We start from the raw sequence: 14,383 nt of genomic DNA, 5'->3' as shown, positions 1-14,383 counted from the left end.
GTCATTACTGGCCTCCTATTCTCGGCAAGTACATTATTTTTTCACGGTATACACAGCTTGCGAAAGTCTTTAGGCAAACAAAAATCAAAATGTTTGTTGTTGTGGATGACTTATAGCATTTGTTTAACACCAACACTTACACATGCAGCCTCTAAATGAAAATAGCACAAAAAGCACATTGTTTTATATAACTGTTATTTTATTTTTATTTTTTCTCGGTATTTTGTATATTCTTGATGATAGCAGACATGTTGCAATTATGGTAACAGAATATTTCCTCTAACACTCTTAATTCCCTCTACACTGGCACAAAAGTCAGTCATTTTGTTACTCTAGTTACTATACAACTGCCAATTTCTTCTAGTACACTGATACATTTCCCATAGGTGTTGCTATTTTTTTTAAGTTTGCTGTTTTTTTAGGGGTCATCACAGAGTAGGTATTTGATGCTGGGAAAAAATATTACATCTTCAAAATCTACATTCAAACTGAATTATACAGCATTATTGTTTGATATTTTTTTCCTAGAACTCTTAGACTAGGTCGGGCATTGCCACATTGCCATGTCCAAGAGGTATGTAAAAGATCACGCCATGGGAGGAGCTGAATAAGAGTTGAGAGCAAAGCAAATAAAAGGAGTAACTTTGCTCCTTAGCAAACCACGGTGCACTGCAAGAGGTGCAAATAAATAAAAAAATATTGCATGCAGGGTACATACAGGCTGCTTCTGCGTGTAGTCCACAAAATCAAACACATGCACACTATAAATCTACCCCACCTGCAGTGCAACATCAGTTTGCCAAGGTGCAAAATGACTCCTTTCTTTTTATGCTGCTCCCAACTCTGTCCCAGAGTCTGCTTTTGTTTTGCACTTGATTTTATACTTGTGAAAACAGTAGTATCTGAATCTGTGTGGGTGCATCATTTCATATGTTATTTGCAGAGCTGGGACCAGAGTTCACCTCATTGAGTGCAGATTTTGTACCTGGATGCATACATTATATATATATATATATATCTATACTAATATAATAAGAATGTTGTGACTGCCTGTTTGTACCCAGTTGCTGCAAAAACTCAGATTTTCATACATCATTTTATAGTGGAAACTCGTACAAATATCCTGCACTTTGATCCATCTCGATCCATCAAGGTAATGATGAGCAATAACAAAAACAAAGTTTATTGACATCATCAATGCAAGAGATAGGTGCGGCACCATGTGCATGGCCGGTAAGGGGGAAAGGTGCTTCGGGCCCACGTTCACTTGAATAGTATAGGTTACATAGCAGTCTGTGCACAGGGCACACAGTGACATTGATGTGAGTGGTGAGTGAAGGTGCTGCTGCCACCAGTCTGTACAGCGCTACTGGTCAAAATGATGTATGAAAATCAGTTCAGAAGTTTTGCACCAACTGGGTACAAACAGACAGACACAACATTCTTATTATATTAGTATATATATATATATATATATATATATATATATATATATATAATGTCTCCATCCAGGTACAAAATCTGCACTCAATGAGGTAAACGAAAAGAAAAGAAATCACGTGACCCTTCTAATAAAGATAGTCCCTTACTCTCATAAATAATTTAGATGTAAATGAACCCAAAACAATCAATATCTTAGGAGAAATAAGGAATAGTTTAAATTATTAACTCTAAATTGGTTGCAAGAAGGACTTTGAGGCTATATTTAACTCTTTCCACTGTGAATTTCCTGACATATGTAAAATCCCACAAATGTAGGTACAGTATGATTTTTTTTTTATGTTCCCAAAACTGGATGTTAGCATGCATCTACTGTATGTAACGGACTAATAGATTTCATTTAAAAAAAATAATTTTTTTAAGAACCGTTCTTGATAGCTATTTACAAAGGTATATAAATACGAAGATTTAGACCAAGAGTTTGACAGACCTGTGTTTGTATCCATCTTGTAAATCAGGTTACAAAAAAATATATATATTTTTGTTTTTAATTTAATTGGGCAGTTAGATGGTAACATATATCCACCAAACCCTCTTTCACTGGTTTACTAAAGAATAAGGGGTGTATTTACTAAGCAGTGTTAGGAGACAGAGTGAAAAGTGACAAGGTGCTAGCCAATCAGCTCCCAACTGTCATTTTTCAAACACAGCCTGTGAGATGGCAGTTAGGAGCTGATTGGCTGGCACCTTATCACTTTTCACTCTGTCTCCTAACACTGCTTAGTAAATAGACCCCTAAGTTTGTTTGCCACAGAAGACTAAGGTTTTCTTTTTACCTACATTGATAATACTGTTGAACGTAATTCTGTACCTAACAAACTGGGGAGAGTTATAACAGCCTGTGAATCTAATGCTGGGTACACACTGGCAGATATATTGGCCGATCAATTGACTGACCAATATATTGTGCGTGCGGCAGTGGCGAGTGTGTACCAGCGATATGTCCGTGAACGATGTCGTTCACAGACATATCGCATTGGCTGTGCTGCACATCCGATGGCAGATATAGCTGCACATCATGCTGGGTGTATAGGTGGTCAGTCCACCGCCCATACACTTGCTGCACATGTTGGACTCGGTACTGTGGAAACTAGTTGGGGGAGGGGGAGCCTTCTTTATCACACCCCTAATTGGACAGGGCAGGGGCCAAGCTATTGCAAAGTTACATCTTAAGATGGGTACACACTTAGCGATATTTTGAACGATTTGCCCAATTCCGACGAATCAGGACGACAAATCATCAAGATGGTAAAGTCTGTACCCACTATGTCAGGCGGTGCGCGCTCCTGTAGGGTCGTCAGCCACATCGTCAGGTTGGCCCTACATGCAGCTCAACCTATGTGGCTGACGACCCCATGCAGCGGGCCGACATATCGGGCGGTCTGGTACTGGATCGTCTAACGTATAGCGGCCGCCCGATATGTCAGCCCGTCGTTGGGAGGATCGTCAGTTGCCTTGCTGGGTTTACACATTGCTTTGTATGTACCTAGCTGAAAGCTGGGTACACACTATGCAATCCATCTCCAACGTGGATCGGAACAATATATCGTGCGGATTGCATAGTGTACGTCTGATCGTGCGTGCCCGCAAGTCAGCAGTGGGGACGTTGTGATGAACGATATCATGCTGCTGAATGCAGCATGGAGTGACACATTGCGCCATCGTCCGTTGCATCGTGCAGTGTGTACAAACAGCGCAATGTATACTTCCACTGGGTCGTCCCACCAGCTGGGTACACAACAGCATAGGGTGTATCCAAGATAAATCATTTCCATAATGCCAAATTTCCATAATGCCCTACAGTTTTGTAAATGTTACAATGTGTCTTTTACATTATCAGCTTGTGATTAGATGTAGATGACTATAGAAGAGCCAGCAGCCACTTCTCATATGTCAATATGTATTTTAGGTTAAGTGGTCCTTCAACATTCGTTTAATCTCTCTCTGCCTCAAGGGTTACAAATGTGATTGTTACTCAGCACTAAGCAGAAGAGCTTACAATCAAACAGGGTCGTTTTATGTGTTTGTAAGTGTAATAGTGTGTATTCAGCAGAGACCATGTAAGGATACACAATGGGGTGAGAATGCCCAAAGGGATGCAGCCTTATAACAACAAGGGGTCAGAAGCTGGGTGACAATGTTTTTTCTTTACAGGATACATCGGTGGAACACACCAGCTCTGAACAAGGGCTGAGTGGCTGAGTTAAGGCTGGATGTATTCCCCCTGACTTCTTTCTTGTCTGGAAGACAGAGGCGTCTGCAAGTCTGAGCTGGAGGTGACTGATGTGCAGGCTGCATGGTAAGGCGGTCATGTCACTCATTCCGCGGCCATCCCAGCACAGGAGAACAAATCGCTGACAAAGGAGAGAGATTCCAATTCAGCGGCGTCGTTAGGGCAACCAGAAACTATTCCTGCCCTAATAAGTTCCACTTCATTCACCGCTGGCTGCCTCTCACTTTTATGAAGTCTCTCGCAGGATTCATCTGTTTGGTTATTTTTCATGGTGTTTATTTTTCACCATTCACTCAGTACTTGTATTAAATAAACAAAGGACAATCGTCCTGCAAGTAACCCAGCACTTATGTAGGTTCGGGGAAGAGGCTGCAGAATAAGGATGGCTGTAGGGGGAGACGGGTCCAAATGAAATGGGACTGGGGCCAAAATTTATGAGTGGTTCTGATGAAGTGAAAATTGACTGCACTAATATGGCATGAAAGCAAAGGTCAAGGCAACTGTATCTTAATATAGTGTTTCGAATCGGGGTTCACTGTGTTTTCAATGCTGCTTACATTTTCTGAGCTCATTGCCATAGCAATGCCAGCGCTTCATATTGATGTGCAGTAAAAGCGGCAGCTTGAATTTAAGAAAAAAAAACTTTTTCTTTGAACCTCTCCCTGCCTGATTACACACTGGTGCTGCGGGTGAAGTGTCTGCGTTGCATGAATGGCTTGTGTACGGTGTGTAATGTGCTGCCAGGCTGGGGAATCGCGCATGCGCATCAGAAACTACACTAACTGGATATGAATATTATGTCATTTACTGCACATTTTCTTTTATGGTTTCTGACCAGAAAAAAAATATAGAAAAGGGAAGAAACATCTGATATGACAAAAAAAGTGTACAATAAAAGCCCAGGGCATAATATTCCCCAGACAAACCATTACATTGGTGAACAATTTGAGAAAACAAATATAAGGTGCAAAGGACAGTTAAGAGATCATGCTTTCCCTCCTAAAGCATATACCCTTTACCAGAGTGTACATATGGGATTCAGCCCTGGCACACATTTCTGGCTGCGGAGATGAAGTCTTTGATGATGGCCAGCTTAGTGTCAATAAGTGGCTTTCTTTGGGACGTACTCAGATGGGAACGTCTTGCTTGCCAATTGCCATAGAAATCCTAACACACCATGAAGATTGTCCAAGCGCCAGGCCTTCCGTTAAGGACTCTATGACTTTGAAGTGGTGCAGGACGCGCAGTGGTCAGCAGAGGCTCTGTGCGCTGGACACACAACACCAGGGGCCACAGGCAAAAGGGGGGAACTTGTTTTCTCTACTCTATACAAGCTCTGCTCATTGTCTCATATCTTTTATCCTTTCTATTTCCCATGGATGATTCATGTCTGTGTGGCTTTGTGCTGCCCTCCCTTTCACAGGAAACTTCATTAGAGAGCTATAAGTTTCCCCATTGATTAGAGGCTTCATTTAGAAGTGCTCTGTGTTTGGCTGCAGACACTCTTCTTGGAAACCAATCTCTCTGCACCCTTCGTCACCTTTAGCACATCTAGCTCAAGTGACTGAGAGGCACACACTAACCTTTGATTAAACTGCTATTGACATTTTGAGAACTCACTTTAAACCAGCGTTAAGTACTGTAATAACACGGTGGCTTATTAGCTATGCAAATATTAAATAACTCTGATATATTGGATTTGCAAATATTTTGCTTAGATTCAGCCTCACTTTTCGTGTTGTGTATATAGCTAGTTCATTCCCCAAGCTGGCATGTTTGTTTTGTCCGTGTCTAGTAATAGTTAACACTGTATGCTCCTTCATTTTCTGGCTCTCTAACCATTTGAAATGCAATCTCTTTGTATTTTTTAGTTTACACATCATTGGAAATATAGTAAAGCATTGGTAGTAATATCATGGAACATATGACTAGAAATAACGTAATCTTAGGGGAAATTAATCTATATGTGGTTTCTTGTGGTATGCCTAATATAGTATTATATTAAGTATACATGATAAATAGCTATGTTAATTGCAAATCATGAGCACCTAATTACTGTACAATCTTTCATGTGCAGAAGCGTAAGTTTACGGTAAGTAAAAATGAGGCAATTTTTTTTATTGCACCTCAATTAAAATTAATTGATTATTAACTTCAGTTATCTATCTAAGCAATAAAACGTTCACATGAATAAAAAAACAAACTTTTGTTTAATAGACTTTGTTTATTTAAACGGTATTTAAAAAAAATGTAAAATAAACACAGCAAATGAGTTAAGACGTCAGAATAGTTTTAATTTAAAATGTCTCTTTTCCAGTGGAGATGTAAATTTTCTTACTTACTGAACATCATACACAGACAAGTGACAGTAGCACTGCACTAGTACAGAACTATATAGAGCACTCAGTATCCGTATCAAACTGCACAGGACACATGCAGGAAGAGTATCTGTCACATCACACTGATTCAAGTAAAATGCAAAATATATATATATTTCATAGATTCTCACCTTCATTGCTTGACGTAAAAAAATGACACAGGTTCAAACACCAATATTTCACTATAAAGTAATAGTATAAGTCTTTGGTGTATGAGCGCACTTCCAGAAAAAAAGCAAACAAAGGAATCCAGATTGAAAATAAATTAATTATTTTTTTTTTTACAAAATCACAGTATTCACATACCTTTTATTAAACAACGACAAAACTAGCACAATCGATCACAGCATATACAACAGGCATCTAAACACCCAAGGGAAGGGTAGTCTACTCTTTAGAACTCTAGTCTCTGAGGGTAAATTAGTAGTCTTTAGTGGGATTGTATAATCTGGACAGTGGGATAATACGAGATGTATGGGGCTGTAAGCAAAGTCAATTGTAGCATTAGTGCTTGGGGAATAACAATAATAAAAAACTCAAACCCCAAGATTATGCTACACATTAATATTTCAATTTATTTTACCTGAGGAAATTCTGTATTTTCTTTCTCATTATTTAGTTTCTATCAAGTTCTAAGTGCATATAAAACAGACATCGAAATGTATCAATTTTTAGCGTTTACCTTTTATACTGAATTCTCGCAATAAAAGTGTCCGGAAACTAATACAATCACAATTGCAATTACTCAATCACGCTTTTTTGCTACATCGTAAGAACTCTTGGCACAATGATTTAAATATTATCTATATGCATTGTGAAATATGTTCACCGCTACGAAAAACAGGACAAAAACAAGGATTTGTACTTTGTACGTTGAACATGGTATCCGTTTTATATATATATATATATATATATATATATATATATATATATATATATAGCCATAATGTGCACATTTCTAGTGTTTCTGGATTTAGTGCATGACTATCATTAAATATATTTTTTCAAAGTAATTAGTCGCACTCACTTTCATTACTGCTTGTAATTATAGTTGAAACGAGGTTAAAGACACTGTTAAGATTCTTTATGAAATAATGAAAAATAAACTATTTTCTTAAGTGAAACCAGTTTGTGATTTGATTCCTATTAACATTTGGAAAGCATTCTAAAACATATTGAATTTGAAAGTTTTAAATCTGATGTTGATTACTACATTTAATGCACATCAGATCAGATTCAGCAATACATCATGTCAAAACAGAAATATGTCAGTGGAACGGTATCTTTTTACAATAATAAATAACTTAGCAAAATGGAAAAAAAATCTCTCTTTCAAGTTCGTATATAAAACAAGCTCCCATAGGTCGTCGTTTGTGAAAAGTGGAGACCATTGTTTTGTATATTATACTGGATGGGTACCAAATGTAGAGCTCAGACAGCAAATCTGAAATGGGGGAGGAGACAGTGAATTCACAAGATGAAGAAAACAGCAATTCTGCTATTGGTATAAATGGTAAACTGTGGGCACTGGGCACACTTTAGTCCATAGCGTGTGTTTCCTGTTCAGCAGGTGGTGGTCTGCAGCCAAGGCGCCATTGCAAAACTGGGCCTGACCAGACTGAAGCCTCCAGAGTGATCTAATGTGTGTGAATACTGTCACTCTCCAGCCAGCTAATAAAAATGCATTGCATTGGCAGTGAATGATGATCTGTTTATCCTTATTGTAATCGCTGGGCATCTATCCAAGAAAACAACCAGTTTGTTGAATATGCCATTTTGTTGCTAAATTCTTGAAGTAAAGTAACAATTTCAAGTGTGTGAGGAACTTATGGTTTTCTTCAAATAAATATTGGGGACCCCGAAAAGCAATATCTGTATTATCTGGTCCATCTGTCAAGTTTAGGGTAGGCAGGAGTTAGGTGATGTCCATGTTTGGAGGAGTGTCTATCTTATAGTTCTCTCAGAGTTCTTATAAGTGTCTTCGTCTTCTGAATCTGTGGAATCAGCATGGCTGGAAGGCGTGTGTAGGTTGTTAGGGACCCCACTGGCCTGGCACACATACCACTCATTGAGGTTGGTGACCTGAGGGGATAGATTGGTAGAGCGTCCCCTGATTTGGTCCTGAGTTGGGGACATTGAGTCATCTATTGAAGTGGCTACTGCAGAGTAGCCCAGAGCAGAGGGGGAGCCTGGGGGAGATTTGCAGTGTATCTTCATGTGCTTCCTCAGGGAGCTGGGGTGTGTGTAGGACTTGTCACAGCCTCTGACTTTGCAGTAGTAAGGCTTGTCACTGGTATGCACATGAGAGTGTTTCTTTCTGTCACTGCTATTGGCAAACTTCCTGTCGCAACCATCAAACTCGCATTTAAATGGTTTCTCTCCTACGGAAAGTGAAATAATATAATCAGTTCTGGTAAACCAATAACCCTGACATCATATACTTGGAGAAAATATACTGCTAACCTATGCGTGCCCATGTGTGTGCTGATATCTATATTCTGTGTGCAAGCAGCCAGTTAGCTGTCCACATAAATTCTGTCTATAAAAGACAAGACAATGGTAATGTAATATATGACACATGCAGCTCAGACTGTAAACGCATTATATTGTCAGTGTAAGCGACACTAATAAAAGGGAAAGTAGTCTTCTAGTGTCCTATCTGCTAACCCGAGGCGATTCTACGACACAAAAATCTATAGCAAATCTATTTTAATAGCTTTACGCTTTGCTTAACAGTAATAGTGCTTGTGAAGACCAGCCTCGGGGGTGTGTTTATCTGGGAAGCCCGTAAATTCTGTCGTGTCCTGTAATTCAATAGCTATTGTCTGCAATTCTATCTACATTAAATATGATCTCACTTCAAATGACAGGCCTAACAGAGTACAATGCTTACACGTGAATTTTAAGACCATTCCATATAGACATAGATATATGCCCATTGATTATCACACCTCTCCATCTACTATACCTTACAGGAACAGAAGCATTACTTATACAGGTCTGTGTTTTAAACAGTCATGGAAATCAAATGAGATACATAAATTGTCTTCTGGGAGTGTTTTGTAGAAGGAAATCCTAGGATCAGTTGGATGTCACCTCTGTGTGTACAGATAGAATGGGACGGGGCAATCTGTCAAATCGGATACAGCAGGCCAAGCCGCTAACAATGTAATACAGATGGAATGGATTATTTTATTAGATCTGTGTGCTTCAAATTTAACTATCATAGATTTGATGAGTGTTTGACAGATGACTGGCGCCAAAGGCAGAAAATCCTGCATAGATACTTAACCTAGGTGCTATATTATGGTTCATTGTACAGGAAAAAAAACATATCTACAGTCGCCTGGTGTAGGTTGCGTTACACCAAATAAAGGGTGTAAATGGTTAGATCTGCCTGCCCTATACACATGATAGACCATTACGTTTCCCATGAAGATTATTACTATTATAGGCACCCCCTACTAATATAGCCACGATCTCACCTCTAATACATCCTTGTTACTATAGTCCCTTCTATCGTCTCTAGCACTACTTCCTCCAATAGCATGGCACTGTCCTCACCTCCATCCCTGGCACCACCTCCTCCTGCTGTGTCATCTAACACTCACTGCATATTCCATCAAAACAATGCCAACTCACTGGTCACCGCTATTCACATAATCGGTCCTATCATTAAACTATACATGGGGAGGGGTGGGGGTGGGGATAATGTATCAAGCCTTGGAGATATACAGTGTAGTAGTGGCCCAAAGCAACCAATCAGCTCCTAGCTGTCATTTTAAAAAAACTGTGCTAGATAAATGACAGTTAGAGGCTTATTGGCTGCTTTGGGCAACTTATCCACTGTATCTCTATCCAACGCTTGATACATGGTCTTACTGACAGCACACCTTCATTCCAATTTAGAGGGCACCCTACACTGTGTACTGTAACGAAGCACCGATTTTCTCAAGGGAGAAAATAAAATACCAACAAATTAGCTTCAGTCATTTTTTTAGCACAACCTGTAAAATGACAGAAGCTGATTGGTTGGTACTTTATGTCTCTCTAAGGTTTGATACATCTCACCCTAATACAGTATATACTGAACGTATCTCAGCACAGTTCCAATTTTGCTCCGAATACAACTATTGCTAAATGTTGTTATTCATTTACCAGCACGTTATCTATTAATACACTTCTGGATATGCTCCTTGACCAGCACTACTAACATTGCACAGAGAAAGGAAAGTATAAAAAAAAGAAAACTGTGATTGATATGCCTTGGGAATATTAATAATACTATTGGTCTCTTTCTTAAAACGTTCCTGTGCTCTATCCTTATATCTTACACAACCCAACGGCAGTCATAGTAAAGCCACAATAAATACTATGTAATACTAATGTCATTACAGCGTTAGGACTCTCCCATCCAACTGCCTATAACGCCTCATCATTCCTAACAGAGACAGATCATCATGTCTTCCATTAACATATCATCACCTTTGCCACTAATATATCTTCCGTGATCCCACTCACGCGTGTCCAGCTCTGACATTTTCCTCCGCTTTACCACGTTTAATCGGAGTATGATGCCTAACAAGTATACTTCAATTATCTCACAAACAGGGCATGAAGCGCTGCCATCATCCTAGCTCCATAGATAACACACAAAGTTCCACTACTGACACATTATCAGAGAGATTACCCAACAAAACCCTCTTCCACTCCTAACCAATAATAAACTCCTATATTATCCATTCTGATATAAACCCCCACGTTAAGCGCATTTCTCCAAATCCACCAAATAGGCAGCATTATCTCCTTAATAATATGGACAACCCATTACACATATCAATCATAATGACATATTGAGGATCATCAGTTCTACTCCCCTACTGCAGGTTTGCTATTGGTGTATAATGGACACAATCGTTATAGGTTTCCATGTATGCTCACTATTAATAATGTACTTTACATTTGCTCATGTTAAACTTGCATTTCAACTACTGCCATTCATTTAATCTCCTTTAATATAAGTTAAAACTACACACTAGGAGATCATACAGCTCACATGTAATAAATTACTGTCTATTACCTGTCATCACTGATTCACAGAACTCTTATTAAAATCCTAACTGTATCTACTAGAAGACTCCAATGTTTATCACCTACAGTATCTGTTCCACATTCACATCCAAAAATCTGACACACTTGTCCCATCGTCCACTACTAGTATCTAATACAGCAACAGCAGCATCAGTTTCTGCAAATCCATTGCCCCTCAAATAAACTCTCCCAGGTCTATCAGAGTCTCTCTGTTCGTCTATTAATGGAAGCATCATTAGCTTGCACACTCCTGTACCCTTACCAGTAGTCTTTATAGCTGTGCATTTTGGATTACTCATGGACGTGTCTTGTAGAGAGAATAGTAAAATATAATTCACTACAATTATAACCTGTGATGGGTGCAATGATTTGTTACAGTGTATGCGGACGTTTATGTGCATTTCTTGTATCTAAAAAAAACCTGTTTTTATTCCCGATAAAATGTCTTATACCCTATCCCTACAATCCTACTCGTACCAAACTAATCCTGTTTTATGTACTGTGAACACATGCTTTAATACAGCATTGTTATTACATACAATAACACTAATTTTAACATAAACAAAATAATACAAATGTTTTTATTCTAACATAACATTATTATCATAGTAAGGATTACAAATAAAAATTGTTGGGGTCATGACCTTTCTGGCCTTTGCTCCCTCTGCTGGATCTACATATGCAGAATATTGTTTCCTCTCAGCTAGCTCCTTCACTAATGAAGCTATTGCTATATTACTACAATAAAAACACATTTGATGTTTATTAATAATACTCAATCTACTTTATCACATTAGCCATACATCTTACCAAACCCATATGCAAACATTTCCATCTCTATCACCGGAACATCATCTACTGTATAATGAAGACATTACCAGGACTGTCACTCACAGATGTCCAATATTTCCAGCATTATTATCTCAAACACCGCCTGGCTCAGTCACCCAGCCATCTCCGGCTATGTAACCCAGGCATGTCTAGTCCTCTCACCAGTTATATCACTGAAACATGATTTACTGTATACCTAAGATATTTCCATTTCTGTCACCAAAACATTGCGGGTGTCCACATATGTCCTGCTCTGTCACAGAAACCGCTATAGATGACTCCCCAGCACTTCTCCTTCCCTATATTACCGATATAACATACACTATCTGTCACCAAAACATGTCTACCATTTCATGTACTCTCAGTTACCTACACATTCACTCCTCTAACCCAGATTATCCAGCTCTGTCACTTTAAACTCTTCAGATCTATCACCATCACCCAAGTAAAATTTAGGACATAGTTGGAATCTAGAGGTGACCCACGTATTCCCTCCTGATATACTTTATGAATAAATAACTAATGCCCCAGACTTCTGCAGTTGTATCACTCACAAATTGTCAGCTCAGTTGCCAAAATATCTGCATTTCCTTTCATTTCTACATTCCCATCTCTGTACTAAATGTAGATGGCAAATCACTAACATGCCATGTGTGCCACCAACTTATCAGAGATGAGGATCTGTAATTGATCCAACTTTGTACATATACCATGACTCAGAATTTAGGGAAAGTGCATTTCGAAAACAAGGATAATTAACTTACAATAATTTAATGCATGAGGGTTAGGGAAATGGTCATCAAATTTAAACTACAGTGAATTTAAAATGAGCCCCTCTTGTGCCTCACTATTGAGTATAGAGAGAACGCTATTTTCATGACAGAGATTATTACTATTAAAATATCAGATCACCCAACGTTAGGTATACTAGTAGTAGGAAAAGTATGTGCATTGCAGGAATTGATGTTGTATGTTTCTCATATCCTACTTATAAGGAAGCCATGTTTGCTGTGTCGTCACCATGGGTTGGCTCTTCTGTATCATTCACATTTACAATGTATCAATGGGAAATAAGGCCTGAAAAGTGGTATGCATGAGCCATATGAGAAGTGCTTTATGTAATACAAATAATAGGCATTTTAACAGATGTCTACTATAATTAGTATGTTATTGTTGTTGTAGTGTATTTAATAGGAGTATACAGGACATCAAAATTGACTATCTGTACACATTACACTGAAGATCTGTAAAAGCAATTAGCAGCGCACCGCATTTTTATGACATAAGCAAATATGACATTTTAATGCAATGGGTGAGAGTGCGGTGTCTGCATATGTACTCTGTAAGGACTGTGTTATTCAGTTACAACATCTTTAGTTGAAGTATTTGCAACGACCAAATTGATACTGTACAAATGGATACTGGTCTATACAGTCATTACTATATAATTTATCAACTATGCAGTTCAATAGCAACAAAAGCAATAGCCATTTTTGTCTTTTGAAACAACGAAGCATCAGGCTCATCACCAGAAAATGTACATATAACAGAAATTATGAGGCAAAGGCATGTTATGGAGAGATGGTTTAAGCTTAACCATGAACCCTGACCTATGGAATATGTTACACTGTGGCTGCTGCAGTTGGAAATAATAGCTACTTTCATCCTGAGCTTGGAACATAGTAAAGTGTGAGTTATGCTAGTGCTGCAGCAGGCATGTTATGGAGGACCCTATAGATTAGCAGTGAGCATAGTAAATCTGATCCCTGATCACACAAGCAGTAAGTGAGGCACTGGCAGGCTGGTCCTTTTGTCCCTCCTGAGCGTCTCATTCCCTGTTATTAGAGTATTGGCAGCGTTCCTGGAAATAGTAATAATAACAATACAAACCCAAATAGTGCTGTGGAGCAGCTGTATGGAGGTGTGTAATCCTCGGAGAGTGAGTGTGTGCTGACACTAGTTTATGATCAGTCACATGGCTGCTGGCAGAGGGGAAGGAGGACAATACCCACCTGTATGAGTTCTTTTGTGGATCTTCAAGTTCTCTGAGCGGGCAAAGACCTTGCCGCATCCAGGGAAGGGGCAGGGGAAGGGCTTCTCCCCCGTGTGCACTCGGATGTGGTTGACCAGTTTGTACTTAGCTTTGAATGGCTTTCCCTCCCGGGGACATTCCTCCCAGAAGCAGACGTGGCTGCTCTGCTCGGGGCCCCCGACGTGCTCCACCGTGACGTGGTTCACCAGCTCGTGCATGGTGCTGAAAGTTTTCGAGCAGGTCTTTTTGGAGGTCTGGTCTTGATCGATCCACTTGCAGATGAGCTCCTGTTTGATGGGCTGCCTCATGTACCGCAAG

At 39.2% G+C, this 14,383-nt stretch overlaps 1 protein-coding gene across 1 annotated transcript in view; it reads right to left on the bottom strand.

The window, feature by feature from the left end:
• Window positions 1–5,971: 5,971 nt before the first annotated feature.
• The window catches only part of ZIC5 (Zic family zinc finger 5), a 9,371-nt gene continuing 959 nt past the window's right edge, over window positions 5,972–14,383 (bottom strand). Inside the window, exons 1-2 of the mRNA XM_088458198.1 lie at window positions 14,046–14,383; window positions 5,972–8,492 (exon numbers count right to left, since the gene is read on the bottom strand). The exon at window positions 14,046–14,383 is cut by the window's right edge and continues 959 nt beyond it. Coding sequence (XP_088314324.1) covers window positions 8,056–8,492; window positions 14,046–14,383 — 775 coding nt within the window. The 3' untranslated portion in view covers window positions 5,972–8,055. The remainder of the gene's footprint in view (window positions 8,493–14,045) is intronic.

The sequence above is a fragment of the Taudactylus pleione genome, unplaced genomic scaffold (assembly GCF_031769625.1).
Source record: "Taudactylus pleione unplaced genomic scaffold, aTauple2 ptg000041l, whole genome shotgun sequence".
Taxonomy (NCBI): domain Eukaryota; kingdom Metazoa; phylum Chordata; class Amphibia; order Anura; family Myobatrachidae; genus Taudactylus; species Taudactylus pleione.
Note: the sequence above shows the minus strand (reverse complement) of the source record. Positions and strands in the feature narration are given on the sequence as shown.